Raw genomic sequence first — 21,684 nt, forward strand, 5'->3', positions numbered from 1 at the left:
AAGGCATTAAAATACCCATAGCAGAGATTTCTGTTGTAATACAGGTTTATTCTGACACCATGCATCCCTTACCGATCATCGGAGACTCTATAAAACTCCATGCATTAGTCTGAGGGATGTAGGACTGCAAGACCCCCGCAGCTCGGCCGGCTTCGTTCACCCCACCGAAGACATAGATCTTCCCACCGCAAACAGTTGCAGCAGCTGAATGGACAGCCTTTGGCAGAGGAGCGATGGTCTCCCACTGGTTGGTTATCGTATCGTACCTAGGACGACAGCAATCCGAGTGAGCTGAGATGATGCAAGACTGGGTGAGCAGTAAAGATGGGATAGACAGGCAGAGAAATCAGGCTGGGATTTAGAAGAAAGGCAGCTTGACAAATGGAAGAAAAGCAGAGGTGGAAATGTATTTTTTAACATCCTACAAATTCAGCCACTTGGTAAACAGTGTAATTAATGTTTTTTTCTAAGCTTTTACAACATTGAGTAAAGCCCAGAGAAAGCTGGTTCTATTTTCTATATATGCCTCTCAAATCTCATTATAGTCCAAGCTAAAGCAACTCAGGACATCTTTGTTGAGATGTCTTCCACTAATTAATTTCTTTTAATGAGTATACAATGAGATTATTCTTGCAAATCAGTGCAGTGATATCCAATAGCAACCGCAGGCAGGCAACTGTTAATATACTTCAGTTGTTCAGCTCGTGGAACACATCTCACCTGCAACATAATGCAACACGATAGCTCTTTTTACTCTAGTTAACTGACCAGCGACGCACATTTTGTGCCAGAATAAGTTGCTTGCGTTTAATTTTCATTGTGCAAACCAAACTACTATGCTTCATTGCAGGATGCTGCAAAGGTTAATGCTGGAATAAGATTTCACCATTGCATCCATATTTGACATGAAGCAAACAGAAAAGAGTATGTATGAAAGTGGTAAATTAGTTTTAAGGTCATCAGTATCTGATTTAATTAAGCCATTGACCATAAGGGATGTACAGTTAATAATCCATGGATGAAGATTCATTTTAGACAATGTCAGAAGTACAGACGTCATTTTTTTTTAACGATAATGTGGCAGGGATCCAAATAGCTGCTCTAAAATGAGTCTTGGAGACAGTGGAAAATAATGTGATTTTTAGGCTTCTATATTTTCACGTAATGGCACATTCAGTCAAATAGGAGTTTCCTGTATAGCGATTATTCAGAATTGTTGACTGCAAGAACAGAAGGCCTCATCACCCATTCAGGGCTTTTGCTCTTAATATTAGTGATATGCAATATGCAAATGTGAAATGAATCCATGGCCATGAACCCATCTGTAAAAAATGATTTGGTGACAGGGGAATTCTCCCTTTGTTACATGTCCCTCAAATTCTCACTTTCCAAACCTGGGGAAAATAAAAGGGAGAAATTATATAAATGGTGGAAACAGCACAAAATAATGTGCTTAATGAAACTGCATTAATGAGTTTCCGAGTAATATAACTGAAAGTAATTAACACACTCATAAAACTGAAGCAAAAGCAAGAGGGAGGCAAACTTTAACTAAAAAAAAAATTAGGGAAGTCCCTTGTAATGAGCATAGAGAACTGCCTTGTACAATGCTCTAAATTAGTTACTGAAAAATTAAATTGATCTACAACAAGTGATCAAAGGGGAGAAATAGAACAAGATTAAACAACATGGTGCTGGGAGCATTGAAGGCAACACACCTATATTGGGCTGATTCTTAACTTTTGGTACCAAACCTGAGCCTGCAGATGCATTTTGACTGCACAAGCAACTCCTCCAGGTAAGGCACCATATGCTGCATCTCCCGCATTTGCCCACAGCACTTGGGGCAGCACTCATGTCCGTCCTAGCAGATATGCAAAGATCTCACATAATATAAACAGGTTCATACACTGCTTTTGGGTTACACTTTGCTACCTTGCCTACTGCAGTAATTTGGGGGTTGGTAATTTAAATCTTGATGTCTTATTAAAAAGGGGTTAAGAAATTGGTTGTAATTGGTTAGAAACTGGGAAAAGCAGTAGAGCTGAGAAGAACTGACCTAATGTTCCTTTCTAGTTCCTTGGCTTCTAAGATATAAATTACACCTGTCACCCAATATGCATTGCCTCACACCATCCACTCTGACTTAGCACGAGGAACATCTGTGGCCAGTCGAAGTGGTCTGAGACGGGCCGGAGAGCAGCCACGCTGCCTTCCCCACCGCTGGCAGAAGTACCTGGCAGACCACAGTTCCCAAGACAGATACATTCCTGCCAATGACTTTCTGATCATCCTAACATGTTTTTGGGAAGGAGGGGTTATATCCTTCACATATGCTGGGGGCTGGGTGTGCTTGAGGACCAAGTCTATAGGAATACAGGAGAAATGTTCAAACTAAAAAAACAATCATCCTTTTTCTGGATGAATTTCACTATTGGGACCTCAGATCCCCTAGACCCTGTTTTTCACCCACTTTCACTGCTCTCAGTTTATGCTTTATGGTGACAGAACTGATCTTTCCTTCTCCTACCCTCCTTCATCTGCCACCAGGAAACCAAAAATCACCAGTTTCACTTCATCTGCTGAAAGCCAAAGGCTGCAAATCTACTGGATATAGGTGCAAGTGGCGCAGATTAAAAAACCACTCTTGTTTTGAGGGTCATTTGGTTTAAAAACTCACTGAACCATAAAGTAGGTGGAAGCAAGTCGTTGTCCACCTAACACAGGCATCTAATGTGGGTTTTACATAGGCTGCTCAGTGAAGCAATCCTCTTAAGTAAGTACCTAACTTACCCTGGGGCTGAAGAAGAGAAGTTGGTGCCTTCAAGGCTTCCTGATACCTGTCCATCAAGTCCCTCCATCCCCTGGGAATTTATTCCTTCAGTTCATTCCCTCCTTGAAAAACTGTAGACCTGATTTCTAGTCTCTGTTTTGCTTCAGCTCCCACCCACCAGAAAGTAAGTTTTTTTCTTCCTGTTGGATTATGAAGCTGACTGCTGTCAAATGTCTCTCTTTCATGTATGGACTTGCAGAAAATAATAAAGTCACCTCTTCATCTTCTATGGGATAAACTAAGTAGTCTAAGCTCCTTAAATCTCTGCAAGGCAGGTTTCCATCATTTTGGTCTATCTCAAGTTAGGTCTTAATGTGTTCACACAAGGATTTGCACCAGATTAACTAAATTGGTTAAAAAAATGAATAAAGTTGAATCTTTGTAACCTTCCAGGACAGAAAATAATGACACCTGCTTTACCTCTCTGCCCTAGGGCCTTTCCATCTGTCACGTCATCTCCAGCGTTGCCATCACTCCACCGCCACTAGTGCTAGTGGGGCTCCTCGGCTGCCTTTAACACGGGCTCTGCTCAGGGGCCAGCAGGGAGGGAACTGATTTAAAGAATAATCACTTTGATCTCTTTCCATTAGTCAAGCTTTGCATTTGATTCCCCTGTTTGAAGCTGTAGATGGAGACTTAATGGGAGCTGGCTTCAACCCAAGCAAAGGTTTTTCTTCCCTCTCCTCCACTGTTCCCTCCAGTCCTGGTGTGTCCATGCTTGTCCTTGGCTATGGGCCTACCAAGCCCATCCAATTTGCTGAGCTTGAAACTTCAAGGACATCTCCTTTCACATGACTGAGTCCTGGTTTTGCAGTCCTTGCACACTATTGACTCACCTGTGATGCCCTCACACGCCTTCCTCTGCCGCCAGAACAGTGCCTGCAACCCTGCGGTCCATGGTCCTGCCATGCTCAGGACATCAGGCTTTCCACACGTGCAGGACGTGTGTGTCCCTGCCTGTCACTTCACGTGCACTGAGCACCATCGTCTCATCTGACCCTTGTGCAGTCACTGTCCTCTAGTTTATGTATTATTTATATACCCATGATATGGCAAATGATCTGAACCCAGCTGAAAATACAGCCCAGGCTTGAAGAGAGCACGTGCAGAAATAACCTTGCCGGTTTCCACAACTCTCCACTTTTAAGATTTCATCTGTGGGCCTGATCTTCCTCTTGCTTCACTCATTTTGTTCAATGTCTCCTTTTTCACTCTTTCCCTGCCACCTCAGTATTAACAGCAGAAAACCTTCCATTTCAAGCTGTGCTGTTTGCTTCTCTGCCTTCTTGACTTTTGATCTCTTCAGTACCTGAAAACAGTATTTTTTTTTCTCCTCAGTCTCTTTAATTTCTTTCCTTCTAGTTTAAACAGTGATATGAGTATCTTCATTTATTCACATTACAAAATCCTTACATCATGGTCAGTCGCTTACAGACATGCACCCTCCAGTTTCTTATCTATTATTTAATTCAGTTTGCAGGAAAGCTGCTATTTAAAATAAAGCTGTACAGTGTCATATTGATCTGCTCTTCAGATGATTCACATGTTTAAAATCACATTAAGTGATTACTATTTTTTTCCTTTTTTATTTTCTTCTGACTGTTCTGAGGGGTTTAGGAAACTATCCTTGGACAAGGTTATATATTTAATTTTCTTAAAACATCACAGAATCATAGAATCGTTTAGGTTGGAAAAGACCTTTAAGATCATTGAGTCCAACCGTTAACCTAGCACTGTCATGTCCACCACTAAATCATGTCCCTAAGTGCCACATCTACACATCTTTTAAATATCTCCAGGGATGGTGACTCCACCACTTCCCTGGGCAGCCTGTTCCAGTGCTTGACAACCCTTTCAGTGAAGAAAGTTTTCCTAATATCCAAACTAAACCTCCCCTGGCACAACTTGGGGCCATTTCCTCTCATCCTGTCACTTGTTACTTGGGAGAAGAGACCGACCCCCACCTGGCTACAACCTCCTTTCAGGTAGTTGTAGAGAGCGATCAGGTCTCCCCTCAGCCTCCTTTTCTCCAGGCTGAACAACCCCAGTTCCCTCAGCCGCTCCTCATAAGACTTGTGCTCCGGACCCTTCACCAGCTTCGTTGCCCTTCTCTGGACACGCTCCAGCACCTCAATGTCTTTCCTGTAGTGAGGAGCCCAAAACCGAACACAGTACTCGAGGTGCGGCCTCACCAGTGTCAAGTACCGGGGGACGATGACTTCCCTGCTCCTGCTGGCCACGCTATTTCTGATACAGGCCAGGATGCCGTTGGCCGCCTTGGCCACCTGAGCACACTGCTGGCTCATATTCTGCTGGCTGTCCACCAGCACCCCCAGGTCCTTTTCCACCAGGCAGCTTTCCAGCCACTCTTCCCCAAGCCCGTAGAGTTGCGTGGGGTTGTTGTGACCCAGGTGCAGGACCCAGCACTTGGCCTTGTTGAACCTCATACAGTTGGCTTTGGCCCATCGATCCAGCCTGTCCAGATCCCTCTGTAGAGCCTCCTTACCCTCCAGCAGATCAACACTCCTGCCCAACTTGGTGTCCTCTGCAAACTTACTGATGGTGCACTCGATGGCCTCATCCAGATCATTGATAAAGAACAGAACTGGCCCCAATACTGAGCCCTGGGGAACACCACTTGTGACCAGCTGCCAACTGGATTTCACTCCATTCACCACAACTCTTTGGGCCCAGCCATCCAGCCAGTTTTTTACCCAGCAAAGAGTACGCCCATCCAAGCTATGAGCAGCCAGTTTCTCCAGAAGAATGCTGGGGGAAATGGTGTCAAAGGCTTTACTAAAGTCTAGGTAGACAACATCCACAGCCTTTCCCTCATCCACTAAGTGGGTCACCTTGTCACAGAAGGAGATCAGGAGATAGAAGGAGATCAGGTTAGTCAAGAGGACCTGCCTTTCATAAACCAATGCTGGCTGGGCCTGATCACCTGGTTGTCCTGTACGTGCCGTGTGATGGCACTCAGGATGATCTGCTCCATAACCTTCCCTGGCACCGAGGTCAGGCTGAGAGGCCTTTAGTTCCCTGAATCCTCCTCCCGGCCCTTCTTGTCGATGGGCATCACATTTGCTAACTTACAGTTAAATGGGACCTCCCCAGTCAGCCAAGACTGCTGATAAATGATGGAAAGAGGCTTGGTGAGCACTTCTGCCAGCTCCCTCAGTACCCCGGGTGGATCCCACCCAGCTCCATAGACTTGTGTGTATCTCAGTGGTGTAGCAGGTTGCTAACTGTTTCCCCTTGGATTATGGGGGCTTCATTCTGCTCCCCGTCCCTGTCTTCCAGCTCAGGGACTGGGTACCCTGAGAACAACTGGTCTTACTATTAAAGACTGAGGCAAAGTAGGCATTAAATACCTCAGCCTTTTCCTCATCCTTTGTCACCGTATTTCCTCCTACCTGCAATGAAGGATGGTGATTCTCCTTAGTGCTCCTTTTGTTGCTTATGTATTTATAGAAACATTTTTTATCGTCTTTTACAGTAGTAGCCAGATTAAGTTCTTACTGGGCTTTGGCCCTTCTAATTGTCTCCCTGCATAACCTCACGACATCCTTGTAGTCCTCCTGAGCTGCTTGCCCCTTCTTCCTAAGGACATAAACTCTCCTTTTTTTCCTGACTTCCAGCCAAAGCTCTTTGTTCAGCCAGGCCAGTCTTCTTCCTCGCTGGCTTGTCTTTCGGCACATGGGGATGGCCTGCTCCTGCGCCTTTATGATTTCCTGCTTGAAGAATGTCCAGCCTTCCTGGACTCCTTTGCCCTTCAGGACTGCCTCCCAAGGGACTCTGTCAACCAGTGTCCTAAACCGGCCAAACTCTGCCCTCCAGAAGTCCAAGGTGGCAGGTACTGACCCCCCTCCTTACTTCTCCAAGAACTGAAAACTATCATTTTGTAATCGCTCTGCCCAAGACGGCCTCCAACCATCACATCACCCACAAGTCCTTCTCTGTTCACAAACAACAGGTCCAGTGGGGCACTTCCCTTAGTTGGCTCCCTCACCAGCTGTGTCAGGAAGTTCTCTCTTCCACACACTCCAGGAACCTCCTAGACTGCTTCCTCTCTGCTGTGTTGTATTTCCAGCAGGCATCTGGTAAACTGAAGTCCTCCATGTGAACAAGGGCTAGCGATTGTGAGACTCCTCCCAGCTGCTTATAGAGTATTTCGTCTGCCTCTTCATCCTGGCTGGGTGGTCTGTAACAGACTCTCACCATGCTATCTGCCTTGTTGGCCTTCCCCCTGGTTCTTACCCATAAACACTCAACCCTATCATCACCATCATTAAGCTCTAGACAATCAAAACTCTCCCTAACATTCAGGGCTACCCCACCACCTCTCCTTCCTTGCCTATCCCTTCTGAAGAGTTTATAGCCGTCCATTGCAGCACTCCAGTTGTGCAAGTCATCGCACCAGGTTTCCATGATGGCAACTATATCATAGTTTTCCCGCTGCATAATAGCTTCCAGCTCCTCCTGTTTGTTGCCCACACTGCATGCACTGATGTAGATGCACTTTGGTTGGGCTATTGATCCCGCCACCTTTTTGGGGGGAGAAGCCCCAATTCCTACGTGACTATGACTCAATAAAACAATAGGTTTTGAAGCAGCTTATAAAGCTTATTCTTTACACTGAATTTTTTAGACTGTCTGCCAAGTACACACTGCCAACCAAAGTAATCTTCCAATTTTAGACAACCCTATTGTAAAAGTGCTGTCAGGTCAAGGGGATTCATCTTCTTCTGTCCTTCAAACAGATAATAACCACAAAGCACCCACATTTCCACACTTTTAGTCACATATATTGTCTTGTCAGCATACGCAGTCTTCTCGGCTCTCAAATTGCATATATTACAGGGCTCATCCATTATCTAAAAACCTAGTTTGCGGATGTACTTCATTTCGCCGCCTCCCAACTCAACTCATATCTCAGAAGAAGACAGAAAGTGTAATACCCTCTCGCCTAACACCTAATGACTTGCTCCCTGTCACACAGAAACTTGCCAGTGGGGCTTGATGGAGAACTGCAGCCGCGCCGTTATTTCCCTAAACACTCATTCCAAAAACATAACTCTCCATGAACATATACCCATGTACAGCCACAAAAATGGACTTATAACTCAGCCCCTCTGGCACATGCATATTGTTTTAAGATGAGTAACGAATGACTCCTACTCGTCTGTTTGTGATAGTCCTGTAATATTATCCATTGAGCCGGAATTTTTACTGCCTCTTTACAGACAAATGGCAGATAAAGGGTAAAAAATCTCATCTCTATTGAAGCTGATGGGAATACACCCACTGATTTAAGTGGCACCAGAATTTCTGGTTGAGGCTGAACCCTTCAGCATCAATGACACAACTGAAAGCACGGAGAGAGGAGCACAAGAGCTGATGCCATAAATCATTAGGAGTTCGGTGGTCCCTACTTGCCTTAATGCTTTCTAATGGTGCAGCAGATGAATTATGTGCAGTCAGGCAGCAGCATGTATAGCTAAGATGGTCTGACCTTTGTTTTTTTAAAAAAAAATGCAGTAAAAACATCTTGGTAAGATTTTAAACAGTTAGGATGAAATATTACAAGAATTCCAGGAAAAACAGGTGGAGAACAAGAAGGAAACTGGGAGAAAATGTTATTTGCTCCATCTTCAAAGACTTGCTGTGGTGAGATGCCCTGTAGTTTCCATGCTCTGGGGCTGCTAACTGGTGAGGTCAGGGTAGGTCACTTTGGACCGGAGACATGCCCTCCACCACGCCACTGAATACACATCAAAACCTGGCCAAAGCTGGGCATGGTCACGCTTGAGCTAGCTGAGCAAGCAGAAAGCAAAATGTGGTTGGGAAAGATAAGCTGCATGTGCACGAGCAGAGGTGGTGCCTTTCACACTGGTGGCACAGCTCAGGATCACTTTGTGCGTTAGGCCTGGATAAGCCCCCGTACCTCCACCTGGGGGAATCTCAGATGCCTCCTTTGAGGTGAAAAACTAACCAAAACCCAAGAGTGCATGACCCTGAAATTCAACGCTGCGGGGAACAATGTTACCTCAGAGGTAAATGTAATTTTTGGCATCACCTGACTGGGAGCATATAATCATGTCACCTTTTTTTAATATAGTGCTTTTGTAAGACCTGCTGGAATGACAGAAAGGTTCCCCCCTCCTGAGACATGGTATTTCAGTGTCCCATCTAAAGCAACACAATATTTGAAGAGGAATGCATAGCCCACACAGAAATATAGTGGGAGAAGGTCGATCGCTTGTAGCTCTTGGGGGGGGGGGGGGCGGGGAAAGAAAGAGAAGGCAGAGTCAAGAAGTGGGCATTAACTGCACATAAGACAGCAGACAATGGAGCACTTAGTGACTTTACTTTGTATTTTAATTTTTTTTTTTTTTAAAGTTGCAACCCAAATTCAGAAAGCCTCATTGCTTGCAGAAGGGGGTACAGTGATTTAAATTCCTGAACACTCACACAAATTAGCTGCCTGGTCTAAACAGGAAATGATTTTGTTTGAAAAGGCCCGACTTTGTTCAGCACAGCTGCAAGGGTCAGCTTTTTCACACCTGCATTTCTAACAGCAGACCCTGAAACATCCTTTCCAAAAGACACAGCTTCAGCCAGGCGATGCTTTGCTTCTGTCATTTCCCGCTGTCATTTTAATACAAAGAATAAAAAAGGAAACATCCCAAACCCTCTCTCATTTCTTGGCATAACCCAAAGGAGGCCATGTTGCACTTTTTCCATGGCTTTGTCTCACAAGTCACTTTATAGACAATAGCAGATTAATTATAACCACGGGTTTAGCAAATCCCCATGACAAGACATTCTTATTGTGGTTGAGACAGTGTGTGCTGAAATGATAGGGAGGAAGTCTGCTCCTTTCCCACATGCAAGTCTCTTGGTGGGCTTGTTACAACTGCAAACCAGCACGGCTGCTCTCACTGAGCCGTGCAGGGTACACTGAGGGTCTGTGCATGACCTTGCAGGCTGCAATGTCATTTGTGGCAAGGACTTGGGTGACTGAGATGAGAAGGAAGGAGAGGGAGTGACTTTGCTTGAATTGAGGTTCATTCAACTGACCAACATTTTGGATGCTTTGTTAAAGAGAGACCATGAGAATCAGAGCAGAGACAGAAATGAGACCCTGAGAAAAATAAAAACAGATCATTAATCAATGACATTTATCAAGACACCTATCTGCAATAGCATTATTTCCATGTTCATCTTTATCGACAGATGGAATGAAACACTGCATCTCTTTCCTGGGCTCTCTCCTTCCCATGTTCACAAAACCACTTCTCCTAGTTAAAAATTTACTGACTCAAATTCCAGGACAAATACCTTCAGAAATCAGAAATAAATCTGCACAGAACAGTGAGATTTCCTTCAAAGCAAGTCCTGAGGGCAGGGCCCACCTTAAGCTCAGGGGTAAGGAGGGAAGCAATGTTCATGTTGCACTCACTGCTATGATTTATCATTCATTCTTCACTGTCTGCATTTCCCTGACTTTGCTGAGAACATCGTCACCAACATCAGTTCTTCAGCCCATGCCTGGGCTGGGAGGGAAGGCTACCTGCAGACCTTGTCCCACAGCACACGTGCTTTCCAGGGCCTATTTTGTCACATACTTGTCTCCTAGGCAAAATAGTGCCAAATTTGTGAAGACAGAGGAACACAAAACTAGGGCCATATGTGAATGGTGATCACTCAGCACCAGACAGGATCTCCCTGGCCATGCATATAGACAACTGATCTGTCCCATGCACTGAACTAGGCAGAAGTCCTTTGGGAAAAAAAGAAAGTCATCACACAATTAAAGGTTGTACCAAAAAGTAGATCTGCAGAAGGAAACTTATTTTTGGCATTTCCTAATTTTCTGTGTGTTTGACTTTGAAACTTTAATAAACTTTTAATACAGGTTTGGTATCCAGTATTTACGGTATCTACTTAAATGAAAAGATAAACACTCCCTGCATGAATGGAATAGAAATGTTGCAGCACCGAAATCAAGAAATAATAGATTGAAAGCATCTTTAATCCTAACCTTTTGAAAAATGTTCAGGGTTTTTTTTGTAAATCTTTCTTAATGACCTATCCCTTTTTGGCTTGCCTGTTAAGGCAACTTTTACTGGGAAATGTGTGCTTCAAAATGTTGCTGAAGTATTCAAATTCAGCACTTAAAACTGACTAAAAGAAAAAAGCCTCATATTTTTGGTTGCCAGATTCACTAAGGTAAAACATTTCACAAAAATGTATCATTAATCTATTGTCACAATGCATTTTTAAGTGTTTGGGTAAGGCTAGGGCTGTATTGATCTTTTTGGAATGGAATATTCTTATATATGGCATATCAAAGCAGCTTCTATTTTTTAGTGAAAACATTGATATGTATATAAAATTTATGGTTTTACTGAATGGTGTGGTTGACATTAAATGAGTTGGTTTTGGAATTCTACTTTGTGAAATGTTTATTTTGCGCTTTTGTTCCTGCCTTCCTTTTTTTTTTAAGTTCCATGTGAGAAAAGGAAAACTTTTATATGTGGAATCTTCTTCAAAAGAGAAATTTCCATCCTCTCCCATCTCTATTCAGCCCCTCTCAGCCAGGAATTCAAAACTGTTTCCATTTATCGGCTCTTTTACTTGGAGCTTGGCAGGTCCCAGCCCCAGGCCAAGACCACCATTCCTTCCAGCCGGGTCAAGGCTGAGGTGCTTTACTAGGAGACCACATATGAGAAACTTACTTTACTGTTGCTTTTTTTGGGTTTTAAGAAAAAAAAATAAATTGTGGTCTGTAAAGACTTTCATCAGTACTAAATTCAAAGGAACTTTATTAGTTCACTGTATAATCTGTGTAAAGTGTCCAAAGAAGCTTAATTCCTCTCTTCTCTCCCTTGAGCAAACCGACAAACAAACTGGCAGCTTTCATCTTTGGTTTTGAAACAATGCTTTCCACTGAAGCTTTAAAAAGAAATCTAATCCTACATAGTTTCCTCCTTTCTTAGCTGTTATAAAAGCTTATTTTAACACATACAGCCCATTTGATGTGTCCTTTGAAAGGGAAATGGTCCTTTAGCATAGCATGAAGAAAAAGCTCCAGCAAACAGCATGGTTTTGGGTTTTTTTTTTTACCTTTCCACATGGTCAACGTTGCCTGCCACACCGACCCCTCCAATGGTATAAATTTTCCCATCGTACACCAGACTGTTATGTCGACACCTTGGGACTGTCATGCGGGACACGAGGTTCCAGTTATCGAGCAAGGACATGTAACACCAGACATCAGCGAGCGTGACACCCGACTCCATGCCGCCTGGCACCGACGTGCGGGTGAGGGAAAGAAAAGGGGAGAATTACGTGAGATCCTGGAATGGCAGCAGCTTTGCATACAGCAATCAAAGCCAGTTACAAAGTAAAAACTCTTCAAATGACATTTGACTAATTAAAATAAATCACCCTCAATACTGAGCATCTGTTCTGATGATGCATATCTGTGTCATTTATTCATGTGCCCCAAAGGCTGGTTTTTTTCAATAAGATGACATGAAGAAATCAAGATGTCAGACTACAAGGGACATGTACATAAGGGGATAGACCCTTTTCAGTGTTCATAAATAACTTCCAGTCTATTAAATTACTGCAACACTTGCAAGAAGGTGTCAGGAGGCAGAGCCTATCTTGGCTTGTGAGACACAGGCCAGTCTGAAATCTAAAATGCTTAATACAGCGATGGATTGAAGCAACACATACATGGGCAGAATGAAGTCAGTGCTTGCACTGTAGGCTTAATGTCTAATTTTCAGGATAAATTTCTTATTTATTTTCATTTGCTGATAAAGGAAAGAACCGGCTGTACCAATCCTGTAAAACAGTTCAAGATGCTCCAGTGAAATACTTATATTGGTCATTTTTAAACTTCTGACTGAAGCTTCCAGGGTAGCCACTTAGTGGGTATCTTACTATCCCCATTTTGAAGCACAAAGAGGTGAAAGCATTTATCTGAGACCACACTAGGAGTCAGTGGTCCAGCCAGGAAAAGAAACTAGACTCAGTTCTGTGGTTTGATGAGAAAACCAGGCTTCCTCCTTAGTATTTTGCTCTCCAAACCTATGCTATGCAGTGTGAGGTCCAGTACGTGGAGCTTGCAGGGGTTCATTCCCACTTCTGTTGGTTCCCCTTCCCTTTTTCCTGTGTCTTGTAAGTTTGAGCAAAGCAAAATATCAGCTGACACTCAGCTAGGTTTCCAGCCATGTGGGACTTTCAGCTCTCCTATTGTAGACACCGAATACCATTAAGTCACTGATCCAGATTCAAGGGAAAGAGCTGAAATAAGCTTTGAATTTAGGATCCAACAGCTTTTCTTAGCAGGTGTGGCACAGCCTAAAATGGTTGTACATATTGGAAAGTACCTCAGCTAAGAATAACTAAAAGTCAACATCTCACAAAAGCCTCCATAGAAGGCTTTTGCTCCAGCGGCAAAATGAGCATGGGCAAAAAAAAGGTCAAGAAATAATTTCCAATCAATCCTTAGGGCCTCTATGCAGTATTAATGGAATTGAACACCACAGGCAGCAATTTACTGCGGAAAATGCAGTGAGGGAACTCGGCAAGGGAAAGCCAACAGCTATAACCCCTTACTGGTACTGCCTGGTGCATCTGCGCTCCCAACTACATCCTCGGATCACACACATCTGCACCTCCCTGCCCAGGCTATTCTTTTATCATGAAACCTCCACTCAGCTGCCATCAGAGCATCCTTGCATTGGCTGGTGGGAACTGCTTTTCCCCCTCCAGCCAAGCACAGGTACCACCAGACTGCAAAAAACCAGACACCGTGATGCTACGGGTGCAGCGTAGACAGCTACTTTGGGAGTTAAAGCCTTTTTAGGAGCGTGGTCTCAGTTTCATTGAAACGAAGAAGATTACAGGGCTAGTGACTATTGTCAAAAGAGAGGTATCAACAACAAGTACAAAACGTGAATGCTCCTGTAAGCAAATACTGTAAGTGTAGGTCACATATTCAGTAGTTCAGCCTGTCTGTCTCAAATTCCATAACCCACCATTTAGATTCAACTACAGCCAGTATTTTAAATTGCTTTTCTATGGCAGTAAAACCTCTTTGCATTCTTGATGGTTGTCAGCCTTATTTTCTTCACATTGCAACTGCAAAATATTGCTGTTGACTGCTTTGAGAGAACATTAATGCCACAGAGAAATGGAGAATGATAAAAGCAGGGAAATCCCTCTCTCCTAACCTCCCTCCCACTTGTCTTTTTTTTTTTTCCCCAGGAGCAGCTGGGTAAAACTCCGGCATGTCCTTCTTTGTCTGTGCTGCCTATGTTGTAAGGAGGAAACTCTTCTCTCAGCCCAGTAAATCTGGGGCATGAATGTATTGAGAGCAGCCCTGCGGAAAAGGACTGGGGGATACTGGTGGACGAAAAATTGGAAATGACCTGGCAATATGTGTTCGTAGTCCAGAAAGCCAACTGTATCCTGGGCTGCCTCAAAAGAAGCATGACCAGCAGGTCGAGGGAGGTGATTCTCCCCCTCTACTCCACTCTCATGACACCCCACCTAGAGTACTGTGTTCACCTCTGGTGTCCCCAACACAAGAAAGACATGGACCTGTTAGAGCGGGTCAAGAGGAGAGGCATGAAAACAGTCAGATGACTGGACCACCTCTCCTATGAGGACAGGCTGAGAGAGTTGGGGTTGTTCAGCCTGGAGAAGAGAAGGCTCTGGGAAGACCTTATTGCAGCCTTTCAATACTTCAAGGGGGCTTATAAGAAAGATGGAGAGAATTTTTACCAAGGCCTGTAGTGAAAGGACCAGAGGTAACAGTTTTAAACTGAAGGAGGGTAGATTTAGATTGGACGTAAGGAAGAAATTTATTAGAAAGAGGGTGGTGAGGCACTGGAACAGGTTGCCCAGAGAAGTTGTGGATGACCCATCATTGGAAGTGTTCAAGGTCAGGTTGGATGGGGCTTTGAGTAACCTGATCTAGTGAAAGATGTCCCTGCGAATGGCAGAGGGGTTGGACTAGATGATCTTTAAAGGTCCTTTCCAACTCAAACCATTCTGTGATTCTATGTTTTTATGAAATCTGCTGCTTACCTGAGAGATAGATGTTGTCCCCAGCACTGACCACGCTGAAAAACTCTCGATCATAGAAGGGCAGGCTGGCCAATGGGTACCACTTGTTGTTTTGAGGATTTAAGCAAGTGACTGCTGTTAAAGCACGTTGATTCATGCCAATCATCTGACGACCCCCAACTAAGACTATTACCTCGGCTACACCTAGGATTCAAGTAAGAAAAATAATATTATAAAGAAGTGTCATCCTTCAACCAGGCAGGAACCTATCAAAAAATGCTTGGCAGTCAGTGTGATTTTAACGTACCGTATATAAATCTGTTTTAGACTGTGCAATCAAACCAAGAAGGGTGAGAAAAAAGGGAGTTTGTGTGTGTGTGGGAGCGGTGGGTGAGGAACAACACTATGAACTTGCTTGGGAGAACTTGGGAGGGCGCATGCCATCTGGGCAAAAATTGAAGGGGAAAGAAATAAAAAGGCAGTTCCATGTAAAGATGTCTGTTGACTTCAACAGTCTTTCAGTGAGACCTGCATGTAGCAAATTCCTGTTTCAGTGAAGAAAATGGGAATTTTGTCAAGGATTGTGATAGCTTTGGAGCTTGGTCATTATCCAGGGAAAGTAAGTTTGGACTTTAACCTGAAGAAGGTGTTCTCACACTAAAAGCTAATGTCTGGAGGAGATTTAAGCTATGGTTATGGTTCTTCATCCTCATCTTCTCTTTGCATATGCTCTGTTAACATATCATTTTCTGGTGTGGGTTTTTTTTGTTTTTGGTTTTTTTTTGGGGGGGTTTTTTTGGTGTGCTTTCCCCAGAGGAAGCAGGTTTTCCAGACATAGATAACGTGCTGAAGCCAAGGATCAGGGTCTTGGTGTACTAGGTGCTATGAAACGTGACGGAGATAGCCCCTGCCCTAATATAGTTCTTAACTGAGATTTACCTGTGCTCGAGCAGCCTCCCCAAGCCCGTAACACACAGGGTGTACAGCAAGCCAAATTCTCTATTCAAGCAAATGGACAAAACTCTTGCAATCAGCATCTCAGAGTTTTTACTCACACTTCACAGCCAGAGCTAAATCAAATCTGATCTAAGTGTTACTCCAGACTCATCCTCACAGTGGTGGGTCACAGTTTAACTCTGGGATGTTTTCTGGCTCTAACCCCAAGAGTCAAGTGCTGGGGATAGTTTGGATTTAGCATTTAGCAGAAGTGTTAAAAATCTTTCTGCGGCAATTGTAAGCTCCAGTGCAATTTGTTGCCATGAGAGGTAGGCTCAGAAGCAGGACTACCAGGCCATGAGCTGGAAGGAATCGCCATTTCAGGAGCTGTGTTTGCAGCTGGACCCGTTGCCGGGATGTGTTATGGTGCCCAGCCTAGAAACAAGTGTGCACAGGTTGGGGGGCCAGAAGTGCAGAAGTGAGATTGCTAGCAAGAGAGATTAGGAGCTGCAGTGGAGAGAAATGTGTCTTCAGAGTAATGGATTATTGTCATTCTTCATTAGCGTTTTCAAAAAATATATTTGTGTCATTAAAGCAAGGTTACTCTCCTAAAAGTTATTATGTTAAAGTGCTGTACAGTTTTAAATAAATATTTCTCAGTTACAAGAGATCATTATTTTTGCGCCATACCAGAAAATCTAATCACCTGTGCAAGACATAACTTGATTATAATCAATGACCTCAAGAGGGCATGTGACATGCTGCAGCGAGTCCACAAAGGGTGTTTAAAGATCCTTTGTGCCTACGTGAATGCCGTCGATATGCAAAATAACATGATTCTATATAATTAGACTCTGACCTAAAAAACTATAATCACCCTCTCTTACCCTTAGAGAATCACTTTTCCCTCATCAACAAGCTTCTGGAAATGGATCATATTACACCTACAATTTTATATACATAAAATAAGCACTTTTCAAAAATCCCTTCAAACATCACACCATTAGTCGTCTTCAGTGAAAGACTTTTTAGGGTAGATTGTTATTGAAAGTCCTCTACACTTCATCCTTCTGAAAGGTGCCTTGATGAGGCAGTCTCTAGAAGCTGCAAATGCCGTGGTTTGATATGCCATCTCCGTGCCACATTAGCATTAGTGGCAGTGACAGAAAATTTTGCCTGGCTTTGTGACTGTACTTACGGGAGGCAGAAGTACAGGCAGCATGTTAAAACAATTCACCTGTTTCATCTGACTCCTTCTTGGATGCAGTTTTCCTACATGGTATTTCCACCACTGTCTGCTATTTAGGATATTAGGATTTAGAAATATTTAGGATATTTCTCACATTACCATGATATGGGCTCTGCTGGCAAGTTGGGCACTTGGGGTTTTTTTCATGTATTTTTCCAAAAAGGAAAATGCATGTGTTCCTCGGGTGAGAAACTTCTTGAAGAGACACAGTTCTCCACAGCTGCTGGGTTTTTAAAAGGGAATATATCATGTGTGATCCATTTGTTTTGGAGGCAGCAAACACCCTGAACTTGTACTGTAAGACTCACCATATGAAAAGAATATATTTACATAGGGCTGTGAAAGTGAAGCTGTTTTATGAATATTAGTCACATCCTCCCCACAAGAGGCTGAATGGCAAAAAGCAGCAAATTTTTCATCTATTTTTGCAGCTAGAGAAACTGAGGCGTGGAGGGCAAGGGGCTCACTTTCAGGACAACAGGGGAATGTCATGGTCTCTGCCAAAGATAATAATTCCTAAAAATTAGGCTCCTTTTAAATCTTGTTTCAGGACTGTACATCTAAACACCCACGCGTGACCATTGGGAGAGGCTCCTAAATGCTCGAGCAAAGTAGAAATGGAAAATTGAGCTCAAAATATCACCAGACTCTGAGAAGGAGCCAAGGGAAGCAGCTGAGGTCTGTGCCCCATCCCAGGGCATGTCCTGGCCATGCCCGGGAACTGCCGGATCAGGGAGCTGGTGTCGTTGAAGGAAGTTTTGCTTTACCTGCAGAGAGCCTGGGCCGGGTCCTCGGCGTCTGCATCTCTTGTCGGGCATGCGGCAGCATGTGATAACGTTTGGCTTCATTCACTAGATCCCGGCAAGCTTCCGAAGACTTTATCAACTCCTCATTGTCAACAACATTTAGCAGATAGCTGGGATGGATGAAGGGGAGGCGCACCACTGCCAGCAACTCTGCAGCGTACTGTGAGGGGGGGAAAAATAGCAACACATTGGAGCCTTCATGCTGGAGTTCAGCCGCTCAGCATCTCTGTCTCCTTCCCTACAAACTGTCCCCTGTCACCCAACCTGGAAAGATGGTTGTCATGGATGCTGAGTACAAGCCCTGTCCATCCATTGGGTAGGAGAGAGACAACGCAGCCCTCAGTGCTCCCTGACCCAGGCTGGTTTTGGTCCCAGGACTGAAAATAATCTTCAAAAGGTGGCAACTCTTGTTATATAGGACTGTGCAGAGGGATTTTTGAAATAAAAGCTTATTCTGAACTCAGGCTGAATATAACACCTTATGCACTGGAGAGATGGAGTAAGCTTTCGAGTTTTCTGAATTAACCTTGAAATGTGAGCGTGGTTGTTGCACTGTAAAAAATCTCCCCAAAAGTCTTTTCTGGCACTATAAATATGAAACAAAAGCCAATAAATAGGGTGGATTTCAACAACTGCTATGGCAGAGACTGAATAGTATCAGCCAATTTGCTAAAAATCTTTTAATTAATAGAGTTTATTTGCTGGTGAAATAAATCATGTAGTTCTACATTTTCGGGAAGTCAGACTCCAGAGGGTGCTATACAAATACTGACAGTAAGTTTCATCTTCTAAATAAATACATTAAACCTTGGAGGGCAAAGGACACCCGAACAAATGAAGCTGTCTGTCACTGAACACAGCTTAAAGAAGAAGAACAAAACCCCAAGAGAGACAACTGCAATCGAAAAACCAAGACTGCATCCCCAGATTTTTCTTTTTATATATAATTGGTTATATCACAACACAGCACAAGAGTACAGTGAAAAGCAGAGTAATAGGAAAACGTGGTCCTCGAGAAGCAATGCAAACAGGATGCAAACTAAGGGTGCGCAGCAAGAAAAGATAATCATCTGTTGTGATAAATATTCTTATAGCAGCAGCATTCAAAGATCCCAACTGGGATTGAGGCCAGGATGCAAATAAATATTACTGAGGTCCATGCGACTGGTCCCGAGAAACACGGGGCGCCAGCAGCATCTGCTGGCCTGCAGATGCCTCCAGTCGTCCAGAAGCTGCTTGGCTCTCACTTTCTTTTTCAGCGTGCCTGTCCATGCAGTGCATGAGAGCCAAGTCACAGCAGGAGCAGGGATGGGAATGGGGTAGGGGCACAGCGAGGTGGGAGGGCAGGGATGTGGCCTGAGCCAGCTAATGTGCTGGCGAGGCAGGTGAAGATGCAGTGTGACCCGGGACTGTGGCCAGGGCTTCCCCTTTCCCCACCCAAATTGAAGAAGCAGGTTTAATTTAGGAGGAAAACGGAGGATTTCTCCTCCCAATAGCAATTCACACCGCTCTCCTGCCAGGTGAGCTTGGTGCAAGCTCAGTCAAAGCAAGGATGTAACTGGCCATGGGGAGCTGAACCCCACGTGCCTGCAGGGCCACGGCGCCAGGGAGATGACCGTGGTCTCGGGCTGACTCCCAGCCCCTGCTCACCAGCCTTCCTTGACACCACAGCCAGCAATTTTAGGTACAGCGCAAAGAATTTAGGTCTGGCCATCCTGCAGTTGTTTGTGGATGAAAAAGAGAAGTGATGCAAAGGCACAGAAAAATGACAGTGCTCATCTTCTGGAAAAAATCCCACGTGAGCAGCGAGTCCGTGGCTCCTTGCTAATACCTCTGGCACGACACGGGGCTGAGTAGGGCTTGAGATCACTTCATCAGCTTCCAAACCAGAAAAGAAGACACTCCTCTCTTTTCCTTTGCTGAAATCCATTTCTAAAGCACCTTCTAGGAGGTAAAACGGCTGCTCCCCTTCCCCAGAGTCACAAATGTCAGGCACTCGGCTGCAGATATCTTAATGTCATTAAATGGTACCTTGTAGGAGAGGGAGCAGTGGACATATGGCAGTGGGTGGCAAAGCTCTGATTTCAGGAAGTGCTTTTTTAAAGAAGGTTGGGGGCGTTTAACCTTACACGGGAGCCAAGATGAAACGTGGCATCGGGACATGGGAATAATGCGGATAGCGGGTATACTGGTAATGAGCCAGACAACCCCCATGGGGGAGGTTAATCCCCACTACAGGCAGCTCAGGAAGCAGTACAAGTCGTTAAAGGGCAGTTTAAATAAAGTTGTAAAATATATGAAGTGTGTAGTGGAGCCAGCACCTTCCCTCGGTGCAGTGGGACACACCAGAGCTGCCCTTGATGCTCATGAGGCAAGTCTGTACTGGATGCGGCCGTAACATGAAGCAATGCAAAACACAGGTGCAAACTGTGCCACTAAGTTAGGACATGGGGTTCGACAGGCACCATGATGTCCCAAAGTCGAGTGTGAATTAGCATTGGGAAGAGAGCTCCCCTCCGTCAGGGATGAACAATTCCCACGGGCCCGGCGGAGCGACCGCCTCCATCTCCTACCTTTCCCAGAATAAATGGGGCAGCGCCGCTGCCTGAGCACCGCGAGCTCTCCCTCTTGCTCGCCCACCTTGCTTTAATTAGGTAAGTGAGAAAATGTGATTCTGTTTCTCTCCTGGATTTTTTTTCCCCCTCTTTCTCTCCTCTTTTGTCTGAGCTCGTGGCTTATTTTGAAAGGGAATAATAATTAGAACATGTTGCTCCCTTTCATCAGCTTGAAAGTTAATGTCACATATCAAAACCGATGTCACTTTTCAGTCTTACTCTTCCCTTTGCTCAAACAGCTAGAAAAAGCTGTCTCTGTGTATATGTGTGTGTGTGTTCATGACCGTGTGCAGTCACGACTTGGGCTCGTTGCTGATGGCATTAAGGGTACATATAATTGCAGTGTTTTTCACCAAGGGATTTGAAGAGTACGTACCATCGCAGTGCCTCTAGAAGACAGGAGAGGCTTTTATAAACTAACGGCTTTTCGCACCAGCTCTTTTAAGCACTATAGTCAAGGGTGAATTTCATTTAGCTTCACTGATTTAAGAATATTCAAGTGATTTAGGCAATCAGCAGCCTTCTTCTTTTGGATTCTCCCTTACGAAGGCTTCCTAGCTCTGTTAGCTGTGATTGTACTAAATATCCTGTTACTATTATCCTTTTCATTTAAGACTGGAATAAGCACCGTAAAGCATTTCAACCTCCTTACCATCTGTTATTTGCTTTCCATTCTCTCTTGTCTTTCCGTTGTTCCTTATACAGCTATGAAATATCTACTGCACCTACTGATGTTACTGGTTTTTATTAAAACAGCAGAATACCTGAGCAGGGCACATTGCCAAATTCAGCAGACAACAACCTCAGGTCCCTGGAGTTGCGGTTTGTGCCTGTAACTCTGAGAATGTTTTCTTCTCGCTACTTGGCTGCAGGCACTGGCTGGACAAGTAGAAATATTTCTCGGGTCTTTGCTGGGAATCACTTATGACTACTCTATAACCTGCATCACATGCCAGGGTGAAGCACAGAATATTAATGCCCCTTCTGGCCTAAAATTAGGAGTTATCAACTCATAAACATGGAAGACCGTGCCTCACCTCCTTGAAAATGGACATCATTATGCAAAAATCTAATGAATTTATTGTTTAAAATGCTAGGGAAGTTTTTGAACACCGTCAGGACTGTTTTTTCAGGTGATGCGAACCTCAGCACAGC

General features: G+C 44.2%; 1 protein-coding gene across 7 annotated transcripts in view; it reads right to left on the reverse strand.

The window, feature by feature from the left end:
• KLHL29 (kelch like family member 29) overlaps nt 1–21,684 on the reverse strand; it is a 413,313-nt gene that overhangs the window by 22,622 nt on the left and 369,007 nt on the right. For all 7 annotated transcript variants that reach the window (XM_069805696.1, XM_069805702.1, XM_069805698.1 and 4 more), the window contains 4 exons: nt 17,876–18,074; nt 14,945–15,127; nt 11,963–12,143; nt 73–266 (listed from right to left, as the gene is read on the reverse strand). In XM_069805696.1, the coding sequence (XP_069661797.1) occupies nt 73–266; nt 11,963–12,143; nt 14,945–15,127; nt 17,876–18,074 (757 nt within the window). The remainder of the gene's footprint in view (nt 1–72; nt 267–11,962; nt 12,144–14,944; nt 15,128–17,875; nt 18,075–21,684) is intronic.

Source organism: Haliaeetus albicilla, chromosome 18 (genome assembly GCF_947461875.1).
Source record: "Haliaeetus albicilla chromosome 18, bHalAlb1.1, whole genome shotgun sequence".
Classification (NCBI taxonomy): Eukaryota; Metazoa; Chordata; class Aves; order Accipitriformes; family Accipitridae; genus Haliaeetus; species Haliaeetus albicilla.